The sequence below is a fragment of the Leptonychotes weddellii genome, chromosome 15, assembly GCF_054177405.1.
Source record: "Leptonychotes weddellii isolate Sample4059 chromosome 15, ASM5417740v2, whole genome shotgun sequence".
NCBI classification, from domain to species: domain Eukaryota; kingdom Metazoa; phylum Chordata; class Mammalia; order Carnivora; family Phocidae; genus Leptonychotes; species Leptonychotes weddellii.
Window position 1 is genome coordinate 46,152,734 of NC_138383.1, and position 25,951 is coordinate 46,178,684.

General features: G+C 44.3%; 1 protein-coding gene across 1 annotated transcript in view; it reads right to left on the minus strand.

Moving 5' to 3' along the window:
* The window catches only part of MAP2K4 (mitogen-activated protein kinase kinase 4), a 114,071-nt gene that overhangs the window by 45,851 nt on the left and 42,269 nt on the right, over window positions 1-25,951 (minus strand). Inside the window, exon 3 of the mRNA XM_081806002.1 lies at window positions 9,336-9,510. Within this exon, the coding sequence (XP_081662128.1) occupies window positions 9,336-9,510 (175 nt within the window). The remainder of the gene's footprint in view (window positions 1-9,335; window positions 9,511-25,951) is intronic.

Here is a 25,951-nt window from a genome sequence, read left to right on the forward strand (position 1 = left end):
CTCTCATGTGCTCTCTCTCATTCTCTCTCTCTCAAATAAATAAATAAAATCTTTAAAAAAAAAAAAAAAAAGAAATTGTCCTCTTGCCCTGTCCTACCTCGTGCACAAAACACAACAATGTCCACTCTGAGAACAGTCCAAATCATGCAGACAGAAATACCAAGAACTGGTTGAAAGGTTGCTTTCCTTCTCTCTGCGCAACGTGGCATCTGGAAGTCATTGGTAAATTTAAATGTTGGCAGCTTATAGTTGGCCTTCATTTGGAATGCCTCGATGTTTAACAATTTAAATTTAAAGCATAAATACTCCTTTACTGATACTGAACAACTATTTAAATGTGGCGTAGTTCCAGATGGCCTCTAAATATACCAGGACATTCACGCTGAGATGATTCTTGCACATTATCTCTAAACCAAGCCAACCCAACCTCCCCCACGCAATTTGTTGGTACCTATCAGGGATGAATGGGTGGGGATAAAACTAACATAAGTAAGAAGAACTTTCCAGTAGATTAAGACCCATTGTTCTAATGGAAAAGGATTGTGGGAATTATTAAAACTACATTCACTGAAGGACTAGGGGGGAGAAGCAAATGAGATGGATGGAAACAGGCAGTAGACACTGTCAAAGAAACCATTCATTCATTGTTTGTTTCTCTTCCTTTCCTAAATGGATTTTCAGGGGTCAGAAGAAACATGGAGAAGGAATAAAAGGAAAGAGTGTCATGATGACCCAATCGCTGTTATGAGATAAGGCCAGGACCGCCCAACTGTGGCAAAGAGAAAAGGAAGAAAGGTTGACAACACAATGGCTAAGGGACAAGCTGTAGAGGAAGCAAAGTAAGATAGGCCCACAGGGTAAGTCCTCAGAAGCAGATCACCAAGGAACATTCTTCTAGGTGCTAACTAAATACCCAGCTGCTAGTGGTGCACACCACTCACTCTGACTCAGAGTTAACCCTTACATCTCCATGTCAGAGTTCTCAAAGATATCTCAGTTGCTAGAGAGGCCAGGTATACACCAAAGCTCTAGGGCTTGCCTTGCAATGACCCAGTCTGTGTCTGTCCAGGTCCTGGTGTGAGAACTTCTGACCCTCACCAAAAACCCAGAGTTCTTCCTACCAACTCAAGGTATAAGGAAAGGTCAGACAGGTGACAAGCTCTATCTCTTGGACAATGTGGGTGTGGGGAAGGCCCTCTGGGTTACCTGATCCCATTCCTGCTCAGAAAAGGGGAAAGAGCTTCATCATATGCTCGAAAAACTCAGAATAAGGCAAAACTGATGACAAGTCATAGATGCTCTTGATTAAAAACAGCAGCTCCACAATGTGTGTGACAGATGTTAGTTCCTAGGATCGGATCATTCCAGGCAAAAAAGATACAAGTCATCTGCAAACAGATCAGGAATCAAGAACTGAGGAGTCCAGGAAGGAACTTTAGAAAGGCAGACTTGAAAACAGCAACACACTCAAAGAAACGTACAAAATATCTACTTATTCTGATATTTTTGTTTGGATTTTATTTTGAAATGGAGAAAATATATGGGGGAATGAGATGTGGGGAAAACAGGAGAAATGGGATAATTAATGCGGAAGGGCATGACTGCTAGTCCCAGTAGATAAGGTGTCTAAATTCTCACAAATTCATGTCAGGTTTGTGTGGGGCTCAGCTGAAGGTCCAGAGGGCAGTATAACAAGGTCGTAAGAGTAAGGTCGGTGACTCATAGCCCTGCGCCACACGTTCATCTTCAGCTACTTGGAGTACTCAAAGTGAAAAGAGAAGTGGGTCTGCCGGTGAGAAATTAGGGCATGGATATGACGAGACTCAGCAAGGTGATAGGTTCAGTCACCGTACAGGAAATCAGTGGATGGCTTCAAAGACTATCTAGGCATTGATTAAGACAATTTGACATCAGATAAAATGATGCCAGCTATTAGGATTTTGACACTTAGCATGGCAAAGTGTCATTTTCAACTTGCCACCAACCCAAATCGGAGTACCAGAAGGTATATACTCTTCAGCAAAGCAGTGTGGGATCTGCAATCACTGGCAGTAGCTAAAACTCATCTCCATGATTGTGGCTCATTCCTACCCGTAAGCACCCATCATCAACGAAGGTTACCAAAACATTAGGATTCCATGTTTCAAGTAATTGCCAAATGTCTTGCCAGAGTGGTATGATAGCTAGGACAACACTCCCAGGACAAGAATGAAACCAAAAAGCTCCCTGGGTTGACCTTTTGTACCAAGCGGCCGTTGATAAATATCACCCATGCAGAAATCCTCGAACTGGTACATGAGCAAACAGATCACGTGGGATCTTAGGTGGAACACCTCTCCACAGCAACTATATCATTTAAAATCAAAAGGTGAGGGGGTGCCTGGGTGGCTCAGTTGGTTAAGTGTCCAACTCTTGATTTCGGCTCAGGTCACGGTCTCAGGGTCGTGGGATCGAGCCCCACCTCAAGCTCCACGCTCAGCGGGGAGTCTGAGATTCCCTCTTTCCCTCTCCTTCTGCCCCTCCCTCCTCTAAAATAAATAAATCTCTAAAAAAAAAAAATCAAATCAAAACATGAAAAGAACAAGGATTATCTTAATTGAAACAGTTGTGATAATATTTTGAAAATGGGTCCTGTTCCTGGAATCTACAAACCCAACACTGCCAAGCCAGGAGTGCACTCTGTTCCTTAAGCATCCCTTGCTAAAAAACCCTCCTAAGGTTAATATCTGTGAATAAGATATGAGGGGGAGTCTACTGCCAGTCAGTAGCTGACTTCAGGCCAACCTGAATCAGTGATGTGGGGGACAGGAGAGCAAGGATCACACTCAGATCCCTAAGTGCCCCAGTGGATCCTTACAAATATGCTGTTTTCCCAGCAGAAACATCCAGAAGTCAGTTCTAATACAAAGTTGGAAAACCCCAGAAACCTCTGCAGCACCTCAGTGTGCTATGACCCCTTCCTCTGGGCTGCAGGAAATCTCAGGCATTCTTACGTTCCTAAGTTCAAACAAAGATTCCATATCCCACAGAGGCAGGAAGACTTACCCCTGCTACACAGGTCCATCCTTAGCTGCTAGAGCCTTCTAAATAGATCACATACAAAAATGTCCACTGTCTCTGCCTCACCATGCCATCACTAATGAGGTCAAAGCAGAGAGCAACATTAGCCGAAACAGTTTTAAAAAGCCAAGTATTTGGAATGCTGATCACAGATGCAAAACTGGCTTTCATGCCAAAGAGTAACAAATAACAAGGGTCTGTTAAATCAATTGTTTTAAATGAAAACATGTTTCCACTAAGGCAGGAAGAAAGAATACTAATTCTTAATCGCAAAATCACCCAAGTCTTTAGAATCAATTTAATGAACTCTCAACTGTATCTTAATCAAATTAATTAATTAACAATAATACCTCCTATTCTCCTCACTGAGGATATTGACGCCCAATTAATTCCTAGTTCTACATAGGCTCTGTTACCCATCACCCGAGAATTTGGGAGACCAGTTCCAAAAATATATGGGGTATTTACTACATCATGGGCAGAGCTGCCCTGAGGGCAAAGTTGATGGGACAAGCTGGGTATGTCTTGATTAAGGATGGTATCATCTTCCTCTTTACTAATTACATCATCCACATACTAAGGGCACAATCTTAGTACTAACATTTTGCAAGGGCCTAAAGATCATAAATAACAGATCATTACTTCAGTACCCATGACACTAAAGTGAGATACGAGAGGAAATCTGATGTATAACCAATTTTGGAGGCATGGCCATAAGACCACAACAACAGAAATGACAGAAAATGTGGAGAAGGTGTATCAAATATGGGGTTAGATGATCCTCATTTAGAGTGAAGTGTGGTAAGGTTTTTCTCCAAATTACTACATCGGCTGAGATACAGATCCCAGAGCTTTCCTCAGAGTTCATGTCCCAAGAGCTTCCAATATGGGCAGGTGGGGTTCCCATCTCCTAACCCTTACATTGGCCAAAAAAGTGCTACTTTGTCTATATTATTTATTAGGGTCTATATACAATTCTGTTAAAGAAACCATGGTGAAAACCCCTAGGAGCAAAAGAAACATGTGTATATGAGGAGTACCAACCCCGACTACACAAGGGACCTGAGTTCAAAACCAAGGCTGATAGAAGGACAGCCCTGCTGTGTCCTTTGGATCTGCCCACTCCTGGAAGGACTCCACTTAACACTTTTTCATCTGCAACACCGCAATATTCAAGCAACCTTAAGAAGCATCCAATAGTGTGGTTTCACACCATGGCTTCTTTCAGTTCCACCAACCACGGATTTCTTAATTAAGCCACATGACCTAGCCAATCAAATAAGAGTGGAAGGTGCTGGAATCAAGCCTCAACTCAAAACCAGACAGTCATGACTCCCGCACCCCACAAGTGATCTGGAATATCAAACACTAGCACTGTGGCCTTCTAAAACTCAATGAGATTGCCTAACAAAGCATTCTATACCCCCGGAAAGGAGCTTTTCCAATTTAAGGCCACTCCTGTCAACTATCATTCTAGTGCTTTCAGAACAGTATGCAAGACCAATGTTTAAGGACTAAAATGAACCTCGTGCAAGAAGGCTCACAGTTCCCACCAGAATTATTCAGTAATGGAACTTCTGGTAGAAATGGCAAGGGGTCTGTCTGCTGTGGCAGGGAAAACGCACAACCGTCCTTCACCGACCCCTGCCTTCCAACACATGCAGCACTGTCCGCATCAAGGAGGCCTCCCTACTGAGCAGATGGAAGCCCCACACTGCTCAGGCAAGGGCGGAGCTGCGGGCTGCTGATATGGGCAGGCAGAGGGCTCTAGTGCTTCCCACCAGGCAGGAGGGTTGACCTAGGTCTCAACTCCCAAAGGACACAGAAGGCAAGATCCAAATACCCACGGACAGGCAGGAATGCAGGAATCGAGATCAAGTTACCAGCCTAGGATCGGTCAGGAGGACTCAAATCAATGCAACAGAAGAGTTGCAAGAGTAGAGAAAACACCGAGGGTTGAAGGAATAAGACCAATTAGGCCCATGAGCAAGAAAGGGAAAACACCCGAAACCCTTCACATCGCTAACTCAGGCTGACCTAAGCACCTAACCTCAAACAGCCAGGCCATCTCCCTGATTAACACAGATGACTTCTCAAGTAGAAGACTGGAAGTTCATCCGTAAATATCAACCGTGACGACCTCAACACGACACCTTCCCATCCCCACCTACCTGCCCACCATCCATTCCACTGGCCCGTGACGTGACAGCTTCACTCCAGGGTCACCCCTCTAAGTAACAATCCCACTGCCTTTGATCTTTAGGGGCATCGAGATCATCCCCTTAGATTCCCTCTCATCTGCATTCTTTTCTACTCGCCCTGCCGACAAGCCCACAGACAGACACAAGCAGACCTTCAAGAGTCAATCCAGACACGGTCTGTTAGAAAACAACAGGGAAGGTGGTAGTCTAGCGTGGGTGCAGGGTTTATGCTGTAGGCAGGGTCAGGTGAAGGACATGCTGTCAGGTCCTGAAGGCTCATTCCTCCCTCTGCAGGAACCTGTGTCCATCTTACTGCTCCGGTCCAGCCCACGGGCCTGAGCTAGGGCCTGCAGCCACTCTTCCTAACACTTTACTCCTGCGTCCCCAGATTTGCTCTGACGTGCAATTCATCTGTGGACCTGACTCTGCTGGGTCTTTCTCCCAGATCCCAATTTCTCTGACCCTGGCCCAGAAACGTAATCATCATTCAGTGGTTATTCCACTGTCATGCAAAATGGGACCTTAAATAAACGTTATTTGCAGAGGATGCTGAGCGAAGCCTGATGTTCCCAACCAGAGTCAAAGGTCGTCCTTCCTGAGCTTCAGAAGATGCTACGGCAGGAATGGCTTTGCCCTCCACAGCCCCATGACTCAAGTCATTCAAGCAGTTAGACAAACCAGTCATAACACTCCCTCCCACTCACAGAAGAGTTAAGACCTGTTTCCCCAGGTGTGTGCAATTAAAACTGAAGGTTCAAAATTTTCCCCGTCTTAGGGCCTAACGCAGAACCTCACTGGCAGCTTGAAGAACTGTCCTCGGGCCAAAGGTCATGAAAGTGTTGTAAGTACAACTCTTACATATGCTGTGTGTTATCTTGCTGAATCTGATTTATTAGATCTTAACTGGTTTGTTTTTTGTTTTTTTTTTTTTAAAGATTTTATTTATTTGACAGAGAGAGACACAGCGAGAGAGGGAACACAAGCAGGGGGAGTGGGAGAGGGAGAAGCAGGCTCCCCGCAGAGCAGGGAGCCCGATGCGGGACTCGATCCCAGGACTCTGGGATCATGACCTGAGCTGAAGGCAGTCGCTTAACCAACTGAGCCACCCAGGCGCCAGATCTTAACTGGTTTTTAAATTACGTCTTGGAGATCACTGTTTCTGGTAACTAACAAATCATCTTTTCAAGCATTTCTTCTACGTGGCAAAATAAATTTGCGGGGAAAGGGCTCCCTCAGAAGTAAAAATGAGGAAGAAAAAGAATAATAAAAATCAGGCTAATGCCACAGTTCACTTTTGTACAGACACTGCAAGTAAACCTTAAGGATAATGTACTTCCAAGATAAGCTTAATATCTAATCAAGTAATCCTTCCCTGTTAAAGCGCATATTAAAACACGAGTATAGAGGCACTCCAAATGCATTTCCCATTTTACCAACAACAATGGAAAACTCACAGGAGTGTGAACCACTGCCTCCCACTCTTTTAAATCTCTATAGTCCTTATCTCAAAGCTAAACACGGCGGGTGCTTAGTCATCAAACTGTCTACATGGAAAATGTCAAACAGAACTCCTTAACCACACACTGCCCCTGTGTGTGTACTTATCACTCTGATTCGTGGGCCTACATGATAAAGGAACAAACTCTCTCAGGTGTGACAAAAGGCTAAGCTTTTTCAGAGAGACCAACAAGATACACATTTAAAAACTGTAGGGGCGCCTGGGTGATTCAGTCGGTTAAACGTCTGCCTTTGGCTCGGGTCATGATCCCAGGGTCTTGGGACCGATCCCCGCATTGGGCCCCCTTTTCAGTGGGGAGCCTTCCTCTCCCTCTCCCTCTGCCCTTCCCTGCTGCTTGTGCTCTCTCTCCTTCTCAAATAATCTTTAAAATAAATAAATAAAAACAGTAGATGTCATCTATCAATCATCAAATTGGTATCAAACTTTAATGTATATTAAGGAAGAAACCCTCTTCAGGTATTATATGATGTCATGGAATCCAATGCTATGTCCCACCGACATGTTGGTGGATATGTCCTATCACCACCCTCCCCATGCTAAACTAACATGCTTGCTCAAGAAGTCAAGGTGATAAACAAAGGTTGACAGTATCAATGGGCAGGTACAGATGTGACAGTTACCAGTCTGTAGGTCCCATGTCCACCTCAGAAGTACTTCTTAAGAGCTGGGATTTTGAAGGCATTCTTCCAACAGGGCTCTCAAAATGAGTTCAAATTATAAGTGGCAGACAGCAATTCCCTATATTCACTCTTAAATTCCTTCAAAACTCGAGTAAGCATTACACAGTTCCAAATGTTATCAAATTAAGAAAAATTTTTTTCAAGTCACAATGAAGTCCCTCCCTTCCTTATCTTAAAAGCCTACTGACCATGGCTCAAGTCTATCCAGATTACTAAAACAGATGATGATGTTGATCAACATAGTAAAGCAGAGAGCACAGACTGAAAAAAGCAGTACATAATTATTTAAAAGTTCTTTCCCTAGTATCTGGAAAAAAGTTTAGAACTTTAGTTACATAGGCTAACTCTCCCTTAAGACCTAGCCAAGGAAAAGCAGACGTCACGTGCAGACAGTACATAGGAGCATACAACACTCATCCAAAAAAATCTAAATAAAGTAACTTTCCACTTACACTGCAGTGGCATAAAATAAAAATAGAGAAATCATTCCACACTGCAAGAGAAACACTTTTTTATTTCAACAGATAATCCAGAGCAGAGGCCTTAGCCTCTGCTTTCTTAGAGGTCCACCAGTTCTGTGCAAAATCTTGTCTATGTATGCGTCACCCTAAGAAAAAGTCTATGGGTGTCAGCACATTGCAAAACAATTATGACCAAAAACAAGGTTAAGAACCCGTAAGGAGAATCATAAAATTTTTCCCCCATCATTAATTTCTTACTAGTTTCATATGACCCAGCAAACAGAAATGCTCAACAATGAAGGAGGCAAAAAGAGTCAGAGTAACATTTTGCTCACAATAAAGTTCAGCACAGATAACATTTCATATTAATGTGATACAAATCCCCTCCCAAAAGTCAATTACGAAACTGAGGCTCCTCCCCTACCCCTAGGTCACTGTGACAAGCTCTCCACATAGGGCATTGACGGGAAGCTGATTAGCTCACACTGTCTATAGACCCATTCTCAATTGTGTAGAGGCATTACTGGTTCCCCTAAGGACTTTAAGTTGATAAGGGAATGGATATATCTCATTTGTCCTTTTCCTTTTTAAACTGCCGCCCCCGACATTGTCGATTCTCCCGTAACATCTTACACACTGCAAACGTCTGTTCAACATCTAAACAAACAGGTGAACACATTACAACTCCATGGGCCCACAGGCGTCGGGTGGAGACCAGTCAGTTCATAACAGGTACCCACATCAGCCTGCCAGGTACGGTCTACGGGCCAGTCTCCATTTCTGGCCCTTCTTGACTTTTTTTTTTTTTTTTAAACGAACATATTAAGTGGCATGGCACTCACAGTAAGGACAGAAGGTGACAGCATTATCACAAGGTAGGCATTTCGATACGACTTTCAAACCGGGGCACAGGGCAGTACTGAGCAGAGATGACATGAACAAACAGGAGCCGAGCCGGTCAGGACCGAGTAAGGTTGAGGTTAGTGGCAACAGCATGTGCGTGGTTTCCGGGAAACCTTCAGTAAGACTGCTGTTAGCCCTAGCCCCGCACCTTGCCCAACCCAGTGCACTGCCTCTTCTTCCAGCTCCCCGCCGGGCTCAGGGCAGCACTGCCCTGCTCCCAGGGGTGCAGCCGCCCGGCCCGAACTCACCTTGGCACTGGAAGGGCCCGAAGTTTAAAACACGTTAATGCATCACGGCAAAGGGGCGGTGAACATGCGTGGTCACACTCGGGGTCCAGGGCAATAGCAACAAGACAACCTCTGTACAAAACGCCCCCAAAGGATTTGGAGAAACAGTTTTACAAACACCCATGTTTGCCACACACGCAAGAACAGAACAACAGGGGTATCACTGCACCAAGAATTGCACCTAATGGAGGAAAGCGCCAAAAAGAATGATGGGCTTCACCTACTTTAACTGCCATTATTTGCCCACTTGGTTTGTGGACCATTTTGTTGACAGAACCATAAGCTCCTCGTCCAATTTCTCCAAGGTCTTTCAAGTCCTCCGCAGTGAAATCCCAGTGTTGCTCAGGGGAGATCTTCAGTTTTCCTGACGATTCAATGCTGTGTGTTCTCAGTCTCTCTCTGTTAAAATATTGGGAAGCAATTTTTCCACATTTTAAATAGGTTTTGACTTTTTTTCTTATAGCTAGCACTGATGAATGCGTGGGAAAATCTGCTTTTCAAGTTGCTAACACAGTCTGACCTCCAGGTTTTTGGAGTTTTTTGTTTACGTCGTCTTGGTTTTTTACACACTGAACTCATTAAGAAAGGCCTAAACTTGGGGAGTCAATAAACACAGCTTTAATGAGATTCAGAAAACCAAGTTTCCAGTTATCGAAGAAAGTAATTTGTAGACCAGTTTTCATTTCCAAATACAAGCTCTTTTTCAAACTTTGCAAAACTGCATTATCAAGTGCAGAATCCCAGGAGCTATGAACCTCATTTCCAAAAAGTTCTTATCCTGCCTTACCCGACATTAATGACCCCAGGCCCTCCATCCTTAATACAGCTGCTCCTGAACTCTCCTGCACATTAGAATTACGTGGTGAGATTCTTAAAATCCAGGTGCCCAGGTATCATCTCATAGCAATTAAATCAGAGTATCTGGGAACAGGAGTCAAAAAACAGTATTTTTAAAGATCCCCAGGCGATTTTGGCAAAGTCTGGGAAATAGCACCTTACCATACTGCCCTGTTCCTGCTAATGCCACACTGAGGCAGGGGGACAGTTAAATGTATGGCAGCCGGATCTAGGAGAAAAACTGTCATGTACCAATCAAAACTGAACCCGTCAGCCTAGACATAGCAATGAGGTGAAAAACAAATGCTTCGTGGACAAAAATCTCATTAACAGATTTTCATTACATTAAATTCCAACCTGGAGATCAAAGCATTAACTTGTAACCATGCTTTGTAAAAAAGCAAATCCAATGAAAAATGTAAAAACAATCTCATTCCTCTCTCCTCCCGCCCCCCAGACACCAATGTGTAGAAATGAACTGTACCTAACTAAAGAGTGCAAGATACATAGAGAAAAAGATTCCACTGACGATCATCTACATTTTTGTCAATTTCATATTAAATAGACTCTTTAAAATCTGATCTGGCAATACAAGTAAGAAAAATTTACATGCTTGATTATTTATTTTTCTTCTTCCGAAATTTAGAAATGTTTTCTCAGGCTAGCAGAACTGTTTTTTGTAGCTATTTTTAAGGTTCTCAAAATATTCAGAATTTTAAAATCATTTCCCCAGAATTATCGTATATACTAGTATTAATAATAACCATGATTCAGGGTTATAGTTCAAAGACTTAATACACTTTGTCTAAATAACCACGTAGTGAACCAGCATTCCAAGTGCCAGATTCCCAGATCACAGTAAGTCATAATACCAGCTTTTTTTCACACAAGTTCTTTTCTGTTTACAACATACTTCCACCAGTCGAGCCTAGTGACTAATTTTCTGAGCAATCTTTTTCATGACGTAGAAATATCCTAACACAAAGGAGTTCATTTGCAATAATTACTGTTCTATGATCACTGGCATGTAAACACCATCTCTGTGGCTCAGTTTAATCCCTCGTAAAATATACAGCACTGGCCAATCGCTGAGGCTGGCTGAAAAAAAGTTAGTTTAAGTTACGTGCAAATTAGAAGCAACATTTTGGGGCGCCTGGGTGGCTCAATCAGTTAAGCGTCTACCTTTGGCTCAGGTCATGATCCCAGGGTCCCTGCATGGGGTTCCCTGCTCAGCGGCGAGTCGGCTTCTCCCTCTGCCCCTCCCCCCACTCATCCTGGCGCGTGTGCTCTCTCTCTCTCAAATAAATAAATAAAATCTTTAAAAAAAAATTGGAAGCAACATTTTTACATTATTCACTAATTCACGGGATGTGGCAGACAGGCTCTAAGGTGCTCCCCACGAGCTGCACTTCCCTGGGGTTCACAGCACTGTGTAAGCACCCCTCTCGGAGTGGGGAGAAGACCTGCACCTGCAACTTGCTTCTAACCAACAGAATATGGCAAAGGATGTCGCTCTCATGAATACATTGTGTTTGATAGCATCTGCTGCCAGCACTCCTGAGACATGGAGTATTTCACTATTATATAAGCCACAGAATAACAACAGTTATAATATTAACTTTTACTGTAAGATCAATTTTTAGAAATATGGAGTATCTCTACTAATAGCTTGGCTTACTGTAGTCTACTGTGTAATTTCTGGGTGAGGTCCTTTTATTTTTTCAAGTGAACAGGTTGACGGCTAGGGGATGAGAGTTACCTTCTTGGGCTGATGCAAACGTTCAAAAACTGAGTAAGCTGACAGACGCACAACTCTGAATATAGGAAAAGCAGCTGAATTGTAGAGTCTAAGGGGTAAACCATATGACACATGAATTATATCTCAATAAAGCTGCTAAAACAAAAGATGAACAGCAGAATGTGGCTATTCCCGAGTCCATCTTCTCATTTAACAGAAAAAGTTGTGAAAACCACAGAAGAACATGCTATGGGTATGCCATCATGAAGGCATGTTCATGGAGTCCCCACTCATGTCAGGCTGGCAATCTTTCCTGTGAAACTGAGTCCAAACTCACAGTTCTTGCTTTAAGAGCTAGTCCAGCCCTGATGGCTTCCAAAGAAGGACGGGACAGAGACGCAGCACCGTGGTGGCCGCACCTAGAAGCCTGACCTGACCCCTCACCATTACGCTAGAGCAGTCAGTCACTGAGGCAACTGTACTGAGTGTCCAAAACCTTGGCTGCAATTTTTTATCTTGGGGCGAATGTGTCAAACGGGATTTAAGTTCTACTTCTACTAGACAGGATCAAAACCTCCCAGATTTCATTATTAATTTCTTACCTGAAAATCAGTTCAGCTCAACTCCACAAACCTGTTAAGTTGGCTCGAATGCCTCTGCCTCACCAGTAACTAAGTTCAGCCTATGACCTTACATTTACTCTCACGCTCATCCTTCTGAAATCTATGTGCTCCACATGAGCAGTTCTTAACCCAGACATCTCACCATTCCCTCTGCGGGGCTCTATTCAGGAAACAAGCAAGAGACTAAGGTTCCAAGTCTCAAATTCACCCAAACCTCATACAGGAGCACAATCCCCAGCCCCGTATCTAACCACGTACACAGAAAAGTCCCTAAGAAAATGGGTAACACTCTCCTCTGGATTTAGGGGTCTTTAATATGAAAACAAGTTAGAGTGGTCTTTGTTGTAACAGGACTTGTAATTAGACTATCATATGATACACATTCCAGTTAAAAAGTTAGCTACACACTTATATTTTTTAATGCCTACGGATCACAGATCTGGTTGAAAGGGCACCTCTGTTGAACACAGTATTTCCAAGAATAGCATTTGGGGATAGACATTACCACCAAGGAAGCTGTTCAGATACAGACTGATGTCACCATTAAAATATTTTCTCCCATATAAAGGTAAGTAGAACTTTAGTGGCAGTAATAAACTTCGGTGAAATCTACAGACACCAACACAAAGGATTAAAACCTAACAAGAACCAAACACAATAAACTTTATTAATTGATTCGAATCAAATTTGGAAAATCAATTCATGGACATGCTGCACCTTTCTACCAGATTCGCCGATTAACATAAATAGGCTGGGTCCATGTCCCCTGTGGTTAGTATGTTCATGTTCCTTTTCAAAAGACTCTATTCCCTGGCTTTGTAAAGGGATACCACATGAATGACTGAAAAAAAAAAATTAAAGATTTTAGGGCTTACCTCTCCCAGTTGTTTACGGGAACACTCCTCCCTACCCCACCCCATGCTTCACCTTTCCATGGAGAGGGATCGGGTCTCTCACCTGAGCCCTTACTGACTGACCAGTGAATATGGAAGAAGAAACTAAACACAATCCGTTCAATTCCCCTCTTTTAAAGCCAGCCTTCCTACAGAGACAGTACATATGCTCTGGCTGTCCCTTATAAGAGGCTGCACTCAAGGGATGGGTAAGTCTAATTATGTACGTGAGGCCAGGAGGAGTTAGCGAACTATTCTGGCCTCAAATGCAGAGCTACATTTCCAATTTTATCAAGAAAGCCTGGGTGACTCAGATGGTTTAGCATCTGCCTTTGGGTCAGGTCATGATCCCGGGGTCCTGTGATCGAGCCCCACGTCAGGCTCCCTGCTTGGTGGAGAGCCTGCTTCTCCCTCTCCTCCCCGCTCATGCTCTCTCTCTCTCTCTAATAAACAAACAAAATCTTTAAAAAAAAATATGCTAAATCTTGGGGCACCGGGGTGGCTCAGTTGGCTAAACGTCTGACTCTTGGTTTCAGCTCAGGCTCAGGGCATGATCTCAGGTCATGAGATCGAGCCCTGCTTCAAGCTCCACCTCAGGCGGGGAGTCTGCTTGGTATTCTCTCCCTCTCCCCCTCTCTGTCCCTCCCACCCCAGCACACAGGTGAGCTCTCTCTCTCTCAAATAAATAAATTCTTTAAAAAAAAAAAAAAGCATATGGTAAATCTTATAATCTCCCTATGTCTGGCTCCTGCATCTCTCTCAATTGGTGCCAAACACAAATGGAAAGGAGACTTTTTCATTTTTAACTAGACTTCCATATAACCAAAACCCAAAACTTTCGAAAATGTTAACAAAGTATTGGATAGCAAGAAAACGAAATGCAAGCATGCAATTCCCAGAGTTCGGAGAGAATAAACGATTTCCATGTGACCTAAGAGCTTCCGGGAGCCAAGAGTTTCAGAGCTCTGCAACTGAACCTAGAGCCTACAACCAACTCCCTTTAGCCCCCTTGTAGAATTTCACAGAAGCACAAAAGACAAATATTGTGGGTGACCTGAGTTATACCTGTAGCTTCAAAGTCCCGGTTTATTCCACTTCTAGAAAAAGTTCACCAAGAGTCTCAAGGGCAACAAGGAGATTATGTGCAGGCTGCTGATGGCGATTTCTGTCCTAAGATACAAGTTCTGTCCTAAACTAAATAGCAGGCCTAGAGGAAAAAAAAAAATATGAACAGCAGAAAACACACTCAGGAAGAAGACCGGGAAAAAGGAAAAAACCAGCAGCAATTTAAAACTGCCTTTGGCTACACTCTTAAGGAGAAAAAAGGTTTCCTGACTTCTCTTTGGGATATCACTTTCTTGAGAAGAGGAGCTGTGTTTTATTAGCAATAACTTCTAAATCGCTCTCCCTTTCCCAGTTTCCTATGGATAATTTTATACAGAGGATCCTGAGCTGCTTTCAGTGAATACTCCATAGGGTTCCAACTTCAAGCACCGGATGATCCAGCAGGGGAACTGAGCCAGCTGCCACCCAACACCCGTCCTCTTCTTCTTGATAGGGTCTTCCTTTGCTGGGGCAGCAATACACCCAGCTAACACGCTACACTTCCCAACTGCTATGCAATGAACTGCGCCTGAGCCCTCCCCCCTCCCGCCAAAATTCATGTCAAAGCCTTAAGCCCCAGTGTGACTGAATTGCAGACAGGGCCTATAAGGAGGTAATTAAGGTTAAATGAGGTCATAAGGATGGAGCCCTGATCTGATGTAGGATTAGCGTCCTTATAAGGACACCACACAGCTCCCCAGTGGAGTCTCTCCCCCACCCACACACTCATACAAAGGTCACGCAAGCACCTAGCAAGATGGAGGCCAAAAGAAGAATCCTCAGAATGAAACCCACCTTGTCAGCACCCTGATCTTCCCGGCCTCCAAAACCACTGGAAATGAATTTCTGTTGTTTAAGCCACCCAATGTGTAGTATTTTGTTATGATGGCCCAAGCAGACAAAGAAGTCAAACTTCCTTGCAGTTAGAAGCAGTAATAAAATGGAGTATTTAAAAGGAGCTGACTCAGTTGGAAGGAAGGTCTTTTTTTTTTCTTTCTTTCCCCCCTTCTCCTTGTTGCCTGGAGTTCCAGCCACCCTCAAGGCCCCTGAGAAGGGAACTCATGTACTGAGAATGAGGGAGCGAGAAATAAAAACTCTCTAGACTCTGATGACCGTGAAGCCGTTATGCCATCCCTAGGCCTGCCCATCTCCAGAAAGAAATAAACTATCTTATTTAAGCCATCATTTGTCTTCATGTTGTTTATATGCAAACTGACTCATTTCCAGCTAAGAGAGCCCCTAACGCTATTTTATTTCCCAGGGACTGTCATGGAAGGAGGTATCCAGCATCTGGAAGTGGAGGGGAGGGAGGGAACTGGCCACAGGCCACAGTCTGGTCCTCACGACGACCGGGAAGTGCTACGAGCATTTACTAGCTGACGACCAATGATGCTGACTGGCTTCAGACCCACAGGCCAGTTACAAACAGGACAAAAACACTTCCTGAATGAAATCCTTAGCCTGGGTATCCCTGATTTCTTACGGCCCGTCTAAATCCCATACCTAATCTTTCGTGTTCCCAGAGACCAGCAGTTCCACACTTAGGGCAAACAACACACACACAGAGACAGAAACAACAGACACAGATGCTATGGGCATCGCAAATAAGTGGAATAGGTGTGTTTTTTACAAAACATGCAAAAGGACGGGTAGAATGCTCAAATCTACGCAATACAGACCTTATTAAAACACAATTCGATATACAGAAATTACTTTTTGAAATCAGGGAATTATCTTGTTACATGAAAACCTGAAAACTGTCATTTCTGAGCCCACGTGTTTGCACAGAAGTCCTTCGTGTACCTTCTTTGACGGCCAATCCTCCGGATATAAATGACCAATTTGTCCAGTTACTACTTAGTGAACACTGACTCGTGGCCACTGCGTTTCAGCTATCATCCTTTCACTGACCCAGATTGATTTATTAATTTCTGAAAGCCTACAGATTCCCCCCAAAAAACAAAAAGTTGTGACATAATGTTCAGAGCACTCATCAGACTGGACACCGAGAAAAGCTTTATTTCCATCTGAAGTGTCTAACACAGCAGCCCGGGGCTTTGCGCATAGGTACGCAGACCTGTTCTCCGAAGAATTACACTTGGCACAGCCAAGTTTACCTGGGGTAGCTCTAGCCCCACCCTCCACCCCCACCCTCTGCTAAACCCAGTGTTCTGCTATGCCAATCCAGTAGCAGGACACATATGCAAACCTCCTTTTCCCACCAGACCGTGTCATCCTAAATCCCTCCTAAAGCCACACAGGTGAAAGATAAAGGAAAATCAGAAAACTCAATCACTATCCAGAGCAAACCACTCTCAACAATTTAGCACATACCCTTTGTATCTTTCTGTACTACGTGGCGAGGATACAAAATGAGATCTCACACCCACTGCTTGACAGACTTCACTTCGTATGTTTTTGACCTTTTAGCCATGACCTGGTTCATGTGGTTACTGCCGTGAGGCTCGGCCAGTCGGCCCCGAGTCAGCAGCGAGTGCCCACGGAGCCCTGGCCACAGCACCCTTTCCCTCATGCCAACCTGAAAGGTGAGAAGGATGACATCACTCTTCTAAGCTGCATTCCGATTTCTTACCCTTAGAGTCAGACATTTTTTGCCATCTGGAGAACAAGCGTTTCTTCGCTGGTTAACTGCCTGAGGGAACACCCCTGAGCCCCTTGCCCAGAGTCTGTTTTGCTGTTGCTACTTCTGACAGAAGTCCTTTATTAACCTACAGATCGACTCTTGGTCCTGCACTGTAAATATTTCTCCAGGGCGCTACCTCCCCATTCTATTTATGTATTTATACATGTAAAAAATTCAGGGAGCGCCTGGGCGGCTCAGTTGGTTGAGCGTCGGACTCTTGATTTTGGCTCGGGTCATGATCTCAGGGTCACATGCACCCAGAGTCTGCTTGAGATTCTCTCTCTCCCTCCGCCCCTTACCTGCCCCTGCCCGGCGTGCACACACGCAGCGCACTCTCTCTCTCTGAAATAAAATCTTCTTTAAAAAATTCAGAAATGTGTGTATACTTTCAAATCCATCACTCCATTCCATTCTTTTCTTTTGCTGTCACGCAGTATCATTTAAGTTCACTTCCACGTGCGATGTGGGCTTCAATCCACCACAGCATTTTCAGTTTTCTGACAACGGCGTCTTTTCTCTTCTATCACCCTATCAGCAATCCTGTTCCCCATTTATCCACATTTGCTCTCTCCTCGAGACTTGCCAATCCTTTCTTTATAAATACCATGATGTCTTCTACTCTATTAGGAAAGCTGCAAAATATCACATTCACAGATGCTCTTTCTCAAAGTCATGCAGATGTGGCTCCCAAGCTCCCGAATTCCTACTCCTATCTCACCAGGAGGACCCGTGTGGCTCTCGTGCTGGGGGTACTGCAGAGCATCTCTCAGACTCACTCTCACACCTGAAACAGCTACAGAAGACAGACAAAACATGAGACGGTCTTGAAGACACTGGACAACAGACAGCAAAGGGGCAGTGAACACCGACAGACAGGAAATACACAAGCTGAGCCCTCTAACTGCCCCCAGCTTCCTGTCTGGAAGGGCTCACAGACTGTGATGGGGTCAGGGGACCCTAGCAGTACTCCTGTGTTGAGGAGATGGATCTGGGCACCTGAGGAGACCAAGGTCGCTAGAGTCCGAGAGGCGGAGTACCGGATAAGAGAGAGCTGCACAGAAAGAGAACCCCACAGATATCCTTGGTCAGCACACTCTTACAAAGAACCTACACAAGCCTGGGGGAAGAACCATCCAGAAGGATTAAAGGGGAAAATACCCAGGCTCAGAACACCCATCAAAGCTCAAATGTAAGACCCGAAGGATCCAACTATTTCCAAGTAACTTAACTGAAGAGCAAAGCTTTAAAATATTTATAAGAATGCAAAAACGGGGGCGCCTGGGTGGCTCAATCAGTTAAGCGTCTGCCTTTGGCTCAGGTCACGATCTCTGGTCCTGGGATGGAGCCACATGTCGGGCTCCCTGCTTAGCGGGGAGTCTGCTTCTCCCTCTCCCTTTGCCCCTCCCCCTGCTCATGCTCTCTCTCTCTCTCAAAAAAAATAAATAAAAATCTTAAAAAAAAAAAAAAAGAATGCAAAAACATCCAGCACCCAACGTCTGGCCTACAATCTAAAACTCACCCAGTATGCAGAGAAGCAAAATAACACGACCCAAACTGAAGAGAAAAATCACTCAGTTCTGATTCAGAAACAACAGGGATGCTAGAATTAGTAGACAAGGACATTGAAACTGTGCTGATTACTGTATTCTGAGTGTTCAAGAAACTAAAGGACAGAGAGAATACGTTAAACAAACATGGAATATGCAAAAAAGAACCAAGTCAAACATCTAGATAGAAAAGCTACAGCAGGGTAGGAGGATTCTTTGGGGTGATGGGTATGTTCACTATCTTGCCTGTAGCGATGATTTCACAGGTGTGTGTATGTCAAAACTTAGCAAATTGTACACTTCAACTACCCACAGCTTATTGTATGTTAATTATACCTCAATAAAATTGATAGGAAAGAGAAAAAAGAAAGTGATTGTCTTTCTCACTCTTCTTGTGTGAAAGGGATTTGTCTATCATGTGTCTATAGTTCAAGCCACGTCTATAGTTCTAGGCCCTCAGGGCTCAGCCTACTACCAATCAGAGCACGCCCTGCTCCAAAGGCAAATTCTCCTCTCCTGATCTCCTTGTTCTCAAATACTGTACTCTTCAACTGACAGTAGCAAATATAAGAATATAATCCTGTCTATATCGCTACTACGACCCTTCTCTGTCCACCCACAACACTACTCAGAATGATCACCCTGCCCAAATACAGTGTGCCTGCATCCATCTCGCCTCCCTCCTCCCATCCCTCCCCATGGTTATTTTCCAGTAGTTACCAGTGAGTGGGGAGGGCAGGGAAGGGGTAAAGGTGCTCTGTCTTTGAAACCAGTGGCTCAGAAGAGGCCACCTTTCCTCCCGCGGTCTGCAGAAACGCTATTAAGAGGGGAGCCTGGGTGGCTCAGTCGGTTAAGCAGCTGCCTTCGGCTCAGGTCATGATCCCGGGGTCCTGGGATCGAGACCCACATCGGGCTCCTTGCTCCACGGAGAGCCTGCTTCTCCCTCTCCCTCTGCCTGCCGCTCCCCCTGCTTGTGCTCTCTCTCTCACTATCTCTCTCTGTGTCAAATAAATAAAAATAAATAAAATCTTAAAAAAAAAAAAAAGAAAGAAATGCTATTAAGAGAAACCCTCTATAAATTTTTCTTTATTCCTACAGAGATCCTATACAGAGTTCAGGATCAAATTGTCTTAATTTTCTGTGTTTCATATATTCATCGTTGTTTCTTAATAAATATTTTAGCAAGATGCTGCTACTCCTACATCATTTTATACTATGAATCTGAAATTGCTTTTACAAAGTCAGAACTTTAGTCCCTGAAGCAAATAAGAAGCAAGAGTCTTAATTACTTTTCATTCCCAACGTGAAGCTACGTGAATTGTCTTTTAAACACACAACTATGAAACATTCTGAAGCTTACTTTTATTATTCTGGGGGGAGGGGGGAGACATTTATCCAAACAAGTCAATGAGAAAAAAAGATTTTATAGAAATAAATTTTATTAACAGACACATTTAGGAACACATGCTATTTTATGTAATATACCTACTTGAAACTGAGGGTATTTTTGAACCTCTTATAGTGCTTAAGTTTTAGCTTGGATGAACTACAATCAAACCAGCTTAATTTAATACCAGTCTATGCTTTAAACCTTAACTCATTCTATTTCCTTATGTATACTCTAGATGACAAGAGAAAAATACAAAGTTAAAATCTAATTGCAGTTGAATTTGAATTTTTCTGCGAAGCTATCTAAGCTAAAGCATACAATTCAACATGTGTGGTAGTTAATGAGCAAAATATTCTGTGAAAGGGAAAAAGAAGAAAACTTTCATCCTCACAGCTTCTGGACCGTTCAATTTGGTGTCCAAGATGCACATTGTCAGAGACTAACAGAATGCAATCAGAAAGGAAATAAAGACTTCATCCAGTCTTGTCCTTCAGGAAACTCTGCCTAAAAACCCTGGATTGGGCCTACTGTTCCTCCTGGGGACCCACAGATGCTGAAATGAAGCAACACCCAGTCCATGGCAAACTCCTGATCTACAGTCCCAGCAACATGTTTTGTTTGTTTGTTTTAATGTATACTAGGCTAGTTTGGTACTGCTTATTCTTGGTGAACCCTAATGTGGATCCACTTCTAACCATTTTTGCTTAACTCTTCTGATAATTATCTCCACAGAGTCTAAATCAGAGGTTTCCTTTTAAGGGGCACAGGTGAGGATATGGGCAACAGGCCAGGGTCCCTCAAATGACAGAATAAAGAGGGTTTTCCCTGCAGGTCCGGCATCCACGCTGGAACCCCTTGTCTTCTACTATATTCTTCACCGTGGGTGTGTATCACTTCTTAAACATTCCCGAATACGCCCAGGTGTGCTAAAGGAAGCAGCCCAGGGAAGCAAGGACAGATGTCTACTCCTGTCACCACAGCGTCTGAAGACGCTCCGCTCATAGGAGGAGAACACCACAGACGTCTCCTGCCCAGGCCGGCAGTTTGTATCCTCCCACCACGACACAGACCCTGCACCCAGAGTCAAGGCTCAGACTCACAGCCCTGTGAACTGCTGTATACGTCCTACGCTGGCACTCCTCCGCGGCTTACGAAGTCTACTTACTCTGAACCACACAAATACTCCCCACTGTCGTAATCGAGACAAGAGTCTCATTCCTCAGAACTCTGATTCTGTTGATGCCAACTGTCTTTCATTGGAATGCCAAATCCACTGTGTTGGTTTGGGGGGTGGGAGCCAAGGAGAAACTGGCATGAGGCATCAGACCCTGGCCTTCCTCAGTTTCCCGTGAAAACTTGGGTACTTTTTCTCCTGTGATGTTCTAGGTCTACCTCTACCCTGCTACTTGTGTTTGCATCCCAGAGGCTGTCTGCTCTGATTTTAACCGTGCCTGTCCCACTCTGTCCTTGAAAAGCGAGTGTAACATCCTCTCCAGCAGGTCAAGTCTACTGCAGAGCATATGCTCCACAGATTTCCAAAGGACAGTTGCCAGGAGCTAGCTAGCTACTCTCGACACAGAATATGGTCTGAGAAGCCAAAACCCAGTTCTTCAACACCACATGCACTGGGCCGAACTGGGACCCCATCCGCCCCCAACAACAGATTTGTCCATTTGCAATCTCAGAAGGTGACTTTATCTTTACAGTTATCATTAAGATAAGGATCTTGAGAAAAGGTCATCCTGGATTTGGGTAGGCCCTAAATATAATGGCAAGCATCCCTGTAAGAGACAGAAAAGAAGACAGAGACACAGGGAGACACAGGGAGACACAGGGAAGAAAGCCAAGCAAGGACAGAGGCAGCAACAGAGGTTGTGGTAAGAGTCATGCTACTACAACCCACAGAAGGCCAGGAGACACCAGAGCTGGAAGAGGGAAGGAAGGATCCTCCTTGGAGCCTTTGGAAGAAGCATCACCCTGCCAACATCCTGATTTTGGACTTCTGGTTTCCGAAATTGCAAGAGAATAAATTTCTGTTGTTTTAAGCCACCAAATCTGTGCTAATTTGTTACAGTAGCCGCAGGAATCCAATACACCATCTAAACCACGAGTCACCAAACTTTTTCTGTAAAGAAACAGATAGTAAGTATTTTAGGCTTTGCCAGCCAGTCTCTGTAGCAACTACACAACCAAACAGGTGTGGCTATGCTCCAATAAAACTTTATTGACAAAAACTAGCTGCAGGCCACATTTGGCTCCTGAGCTGTAGTTTGTGTACACGATCTAAATGACACCTGTCATTAAAATGATCTATACCGTACCTATTCATTTTTTGTATCCTTCCTCTTTCAAATTTACAATTATTCTCCAGTCTTAAATCTGGATAAGAGATAAGAAACTCCAGTCATGTACCCAAATCTTCCAGTTTTATATCTAGAATTTAATCTTGAGACACATTTCTGGCTTATTCTTAATCCCCAACCCCCTCCCCCCCACAACACACACACAAATCAACAGGCAGTGGAATCAGGGGTCTGATAACCCATCTGTGGCTCTCTCACCTCATAGGCAAATAAATACACTAAGGAGGCAGCAAAGCTCGAAGCCTTAGGCATCCCTCCCATCTACGTATCCTTCAGCAAGTAACAGCTAATTACCTTAACCCATTTCCTCTTCCTGGACATGAGAACTTGATTCCCCAACCCTGCCACTGCCTACAGATCTTCCTTTGATAAATAAATATCTCCTTGTGCCCAGAACCTTCTATTATCTAATTAGCTTGACGTGTGTTTTCTCCCCTTCTTTCATTACCACATTCTTCTTCATTTATCTTAATCTTGATTTCCTCCCAATGCTACCAGACATGTCTTTCTCTCCAAATTATTTATTCCTCCTTTCCCCTAAGCCTCCTTGATTTTATCAAGCCAGCACACACTAAAATGCCTCAAGCCGCTGTACGCTCTCCTCAGCATATCTATATATGTAACTCGTAATCCTCCTTAGACAGGAAAATAAACAGAACACATACCCTGCACACCACTGCAACTGTTCTTCTGTGTCCGTACTGTGAGGATCTCTAGATGAATACTGCTTTATGCATCCTTCTGCAATGCAGCTCTGTTAATTCCGGAAATTTCCACAGTAAACCCGGTCTGTCAGTTGCCATGGAAACTGCCTGCTTCCTGGCACTGCTAACAAAATGAGTATCTTTGCTCAGATTTAAGATGAGGCAAAGGGAAGAATTGGAAAAAAGAGAGATGCCCAGAAGAATTGCTCCAACACTCCAAACACAAATTTTCAAATTCTGATATTCGTATTCCGAGAACAGGAGAGACTAATTACGTGGATCTGCAGCGCTTTGAAGCAGTACTGATTTAGGAAGCAGACAGCAACGTTCTACCACCAAGGAAAAGAGTAACAGTAGAGTGTGTGAGGCAAGCGTTCGTGTTTCCATCTTGCTGCTCCTGACAGCGTAGTCCCTCCAGGCTGAACGTGCGTCAGCTGTACGGAGAGCTTACTGGTAGAACAGTTTTTCTGGGCTATGCTTCTTATAGAGAAAGTTAAGAAAGCTGCCCTCGGGCGCCTGGGTGGCTCAGATGGTTGAGCGTCTGCCTTCGGCTCAGGTCATGATCTCAGGGTCCTGGGATCGAGTCCCGCATCAGGCTCCCTGCTCCTTGGGAGCCTGCTTCTCCCTCTGCCTTTCTCTCTCGCTCTGTCTCTCATGAATAAAAAAAAAAAAAAAAAAATCTTAAAAGAAAGCTGTCCTCAACCAACAGGTTACAAGTTTTCTTAAGATCCTTTCCCTGTCTGGGCCCCAATCTCCACTGGTGGCTAAAACCCTTTCCCTGCTAGTATATAAGAAATCGGAGTCCTCAAAAGTCGATCTCAGGAGGAGGCTCAAGAAAGCCACCTTACTAGTACACTCAGAGTAGTAACACAGCGGACTATAGCCCCTTCCCACCTGCCCTTGGAACCAATGCTTGGTCTCTGACATCACACCTAACGATCTGCTTCCTACCTCTCCAGCGTCTTTGTTTCTTTGCCTACAGCTCCTCTTCTATTTGACCTCTACGTGTTAGATTTCCTCAGGGCTCAGCCCTGGATCCAATTCCCTCATCAAGATGCACTCCTCCCAGACAACGTTAAGCATCTACGTGCTGACAATTCTCAACCTTTAACCTCCAATCTCTCCCCTCTCCTCTGGGTAGCAGAGTCCTATTTCCAACACCAGAGTGTGCGCTGTATTATCTCCTTGATCTAACAGGATATTTCACGGGCATCTCAAACTTAATATATGTGACGCTGACCTCTCTTGCTCTTCTGTGTTCTCACCCGCAGACGTTCCACACCCCATGGTCCTCATTTCAGCAATGGCAACTGAACCCATCATTCAACCCAGAATTCTGGAAGTCGCCAGGAACACCTTCCCCTCTTTACCATCCACATTCAAATTGTTACTGATTTTTGTTAATGCTACTTTCAAAATTCCTTTGTGCTATGTCCACTTCCCTCTACCGCACTGTCATCAACCTAATATCATTATCACCCAGTGACACTATCACATAGCCTTACGAGGGCTCCCGGATTCCTTTCTTGCCTCCCTCCAACACATACTCCGCACGGCAGTCAAAATTACCACACTGGGATGTTATCAGAGGGTGTCACTCGTCTGCTTATAATCCTCGCACAGCTTCCCGCTCACTTTGAGTGCCAACCCCACGTTACCTGGCCCATGACTACTTCTCTACCCCTAAATCCACTTTTCCTTCTCCTTCTCTGATCACATTGCTCTTTTCAGTTCCATGAAAAGCTGAATTTTTGCCACCTTGGTATCTTGCAACCCTAAATACCTACTACTCCCTGCACTTGGAACACTCCTCAGTCCCTTCCCCAAATCTAGTAAAAGCCTGCTCAGGGTTCAGAAGCCTTCAAGGACACGACCTCTTTACCATCTCCATTCTAAATCAGGTCCCTTTTATATACTCTCATAGCTGGTCCTTTTCCTTCAGTAGCATATTTGCTAAATGTGTCACCCTTAAACCTTAAGTTCCATGAGGTGGCAAATAGCATCTCTTTTTTTCAACATGACATCCCCAGTGCCCACCACAGTATCTAGCAGATGGCAGGCATTCAACAAACACTTGCTGAATGTATAACAGAATATGTACTAGGCTGCTTTGGTTTCTGACAGCTATCAAGTCAGTTGCTCACAAAGCTTCAATGCACTCCCTGGACTCTATGAGATACCCCTATAACCATCTCCTAAGCTCCCTCTCTTTTTGCATCCAATCAAAACCCAAGATATGGAGGACAGACCACTGACATCTGACTTCAGCAGCTCCTGGGTGGGGAGAGAGGCTCTAGCTGCCATTTGTGTGAACCTGCAAGGCTTCTCTGCATCGATGGTCCTCAGCCACAGGCAATTTTGCGCTTCCAGGGGTCCTGTGGCAATGTCTGGAGACCATTTCAGTTGTTACTGCTGGGGGAGGAGAGTGCTACTGGCGTCTATCCAGTCGGTAGAGTCTAGAGACACCAGTAAGCATCCTATAATGCACAGGCCAAGCCTCCTATAACAGAATTACCCAGCCTAAAATGTCAATAGTGCCGAGGCTGAGAAGATACAGCTGCTTCCTAAGACAGGAGTAGGGCCAAAAACTGTCAGTCTAGGAAGGATCAGACATTATGTAACCAAAGAAACATAACATCTCATGGGGCACCTAGCTGGCTCAGTTGGTGGAGTGTGCAACTCTTGACCTCAGGGTTCTAAGTTTGAGCCCCAGGTTGGATGTAGAGATTACTTAAAAATAAAATCTGGGGGGGGGGGGGAGGCACCTGGGGTGTGCATTTAAACATCCAACTCTTGGTTTTGGCTCAGGTCATGATCTCAGGGTCCTGAGACTGAGCCCTGCATTAGGCTCTGTGCTCAGTGCGGAGTCTGCTTGAGTTTCTCTCCCTCTGCACCCCCACCCTGCACTCCTGCTCTCTCTCTCTCCCAAATAAATAAATCTCTAAAAATAAATAAATAAATAAATAGTTATCAGTAAGGAACTCATTAAATATATAA